Genomic DNA, 2780 nt, shown 5'->3' with positions numbered 1-2780 from the left:
CAGGCCAAGAACGATTTAGAAATGTAACACCTTAGGGTGATAGACCAGAGTCGCTGTTTTCGACCCTATCATGCACCACCACCCCCCCCAAATCCCCCGTCTAACCACACAAAAACAACCCCCCCAGCACCCTCGGAAAAAACCCAGCCTTCTCCTCCCTGCCCCCTCGGAACCGAACCCCACGCACCACCAGCCGACAGCCCGCCCGCCCTCACAGCCCCTGCATCGGACTCCCCCACCCCAGAGTCCGAAATCCGGCCATCGGACCCGAGCGAGCAGCCGTCGGCCGCCCTCGCCCCAGATCTGCCTGCTGCTGCCTCTGCTGCTGTCATCGCAAAGCCCGCCGATAGGCTGGACGCGTCGTCGCCCGGGAGCGAACTCGGCGCCGGGCACGGTGCCGAGGTTGGGACTGGGGCTGGGACTGGGGGAGAAGGTGCGGAGGGGGGGATGGGCCCGACGAGTGTTGTCGGGTCCGATGTGGGTGTCGGGGAGGCGGGTGTTGGTGATGGGTTCGGGTTTGTGCATGAGGAGTTTGGTGGGGAGCGTCTTGCTGCTGGGGAGGTGACCGCTCGGGATGTCGGTCCCGGGGGGGAGGTTGAGGGTGGTGGTGGTTCGGTTGGGGTTGATACCCGGGACGCTGGGGTTGGTGATGAGGAGGGGAGTCGCGGTCCCGGGTCTCATGCCGAAGTTCACATTGAGCCTCAAGGCGGTGCCGTGATTGGGGAAGATGTCGAACTCGGTGCCGTACCTGACGGACCCGACGGACCCGATGTGTTTGCTAACCAGGTCGGAAATGGTCACGCCGCCGGGGACTCGGACTCGGAGACTCCCCTCGAGGAGGGAAAGCAAGCTGCCGTGCCCGACCCTGGGAGTGATACATTGCCGAACGGAGACGGAACCAAGGAAGAGCCGGGCGCGGTTTCGGCCGTGTCTGATGCCACCGATGCCACCGAAGGTCCCAAGCAGGGTTTCGCTGGGGAACTTGAGGAATCCGTCTCGGTGCCGGTGCTGGGTGGACTACCCGGTGACAACGTCGATGGCGGGGCGCGCGGGAAGTCCGAGGTTGACGCTGTTTGTACCGAGGCCCCGGGTTTCGGTACTCTCGAGGAGGATGAGGGCGACTCGATCATGGACCCGATCGTGCTCGGAGCTGCCGAAACCGACTCGCCGAAGTTTGAAGACGTCGAGGGATTGGACACGGTACCGATGGTGGCTTCCGACGGGCAAAATGCCGACGAGCAGGCTGCAGAACAATCCGTGGCCGCCCCGGCTGCCCTTGAGGCTGTCAAACACGAGGCCCGGAACAATGCTGTCGCGCAGTTTGTCGGGCATGGAATTTTGCAAGTGGATTCTTGGGCTGACGGGATTGGCGGGGAGGATGCTTATGAGTCCGAAGAACCTCGCTCTGATCCTAGGGTCGGAAATGACGACCTTCTCAGGAAGGCGTTCGGGCCCGAAGCTAGGATCGACGAGACCGGCGCTAGCTCTGAAGTCGGCGATCGGCGTGTTTGCGCCGACAGTGGGACCTCGGCGCCGGATTCCCATGGCAAACACATCGCCCCGGAGATCTCTGCCGAGTAGCCTTACGCCCCACGTTTCCGAGACATCGGGCTCATCGACAAGTACCGTTCGGCCTAGCTCCCCGGTCAATCCCAGCACCCTTCGTGAGAGCCTCGAGTTCGCCCGGACCCCAGCATCCACACAGCCCGCGAAACCCAACCCTAACCTCGCACCCATCCCCGACCTCTCCAAACTCCCGAAATCCATCCCCGCCCTAAGCCGAATCAGCCTCTCCTCCGACACCGCGTCCTTCATTAGCCCCGTCCGCGACTCAGTCGACACCATCCGGCCGTCGACGGACGAAACCCGATACACCAAGGCTCCCCCCACCGAGCAGGCCCACACCAACAAAAGCCGTCCCCAAACAGCCGGCTACCTGCACATCGGCCTCCACGAGACGCGCCTCGTCGAGGTCGGGCTGCGCGGTGCGCTCGGCGGCGCGATAGGCGGTGCTCGGTCGCGTCGGATGAGCCTGCCGCTGCAGAACCTGCTGCTGCCGGACGGCGAGGCGGCGCGGGACCGCCCGGCGGCCGCGGAGAGGTCGGTCTCGAGCGGGCCGGCGGCGAAACCGGATGATCCGCGGAAGCCGTTGAGGAAGGGGATGAAGAGCGCGAAGGAGCTGGGAGAAGGCGGCGGGGATGAGCTAGATGATGGGCGCTCGGTGCTGCCGAGGATGATGATGCTGCTTGCGGGGGCGGTGGCCATTGGGAAGATGATGAAGGGGCCTGGCGATTGAGTACTCCGCTTTCCTCTTTTCTCACTTTTTTTGTATTATTGTTGTATTTTATTGGGGAGCAGAGCGTGTATCGGATAGTTATGACGTCGATGATGATTTATGAGATGGGCTGGTAGTAGGGATGGGTTCAATGGGTTGGCTTAAAGGGACGGAGTCTGGCGCATTTTCCACGGGTGGTGGTGCATATACACGGCCAGCACATTCAGGCAACTGAGATATGTATAATAACCACCAAACACACGACGCAACGGGTAAACAATTATGGATGATGACCCATTGTTTTGTTCCCCGCGTGTCACGGCTGCACGGTGAAGGGTGCTTGTTCGAAGCTGGAACTGGGTGGTGCTGGTGGTTGCATTAATATTTTGGGTATCATCTCTCAAGACGGTTCCTATCAACCTCAATCATAACTCGTCCCTCACCCGCTCCGCCTGAACATCATCCGCCGCCTCCCACGCCCACTTCATTTTTTGGGCTGGTCCTC

General features: G+C 61.8%; 1 protein-coding gene across 1 annotated transcript in view; it reads left to right on the top strand.

Annotated features, from left to right (window-relative positions):
* The window catches only part of CHGG_01470 (uncharacterized protein), a gene marked incomplete at both ends in the record, with an annotated part of 4934 nt that extends 2638 nt beyond the window's left edge, over nucleotides 1–2296 (top strand). Inside the window, 2 exons of the mRNA XM_001220690.1 lie at nucleotides 128–1577; nucleotides 1639–2296. Coding sequence (XP_001220691.1) covers nucleotides 128–1577; nucleotides 1639–2296 — 2108 coding nt within the window. The remainder of the gene's footprint in view (nucleotides 1–127; nucleotides 1578–1638) is intronic.
* Between the last annotated feature and the right edge of the window lie 484 nt (nucleotides 2297–2780).

Source organism: Chaetomium globosum, genomic scaffold (genome assembly GCF_000143365.1).
Source record: "Chaetomium globosum CBS 148.51 scaffold_1 genomic scaffold, whole genome shotgun sequence".
Lineage (NCBI taxonomy): Eukaryota > Fungi > Ascomycota > Sordariomycetes > Sordariales > Chaetomiaceae > Chaetomium > Chaetomium globosum.
Note: the sequence above shows the minus strand (reverse complement) of the source record. Positions and strands in the feature narration are given on the sequence as shown.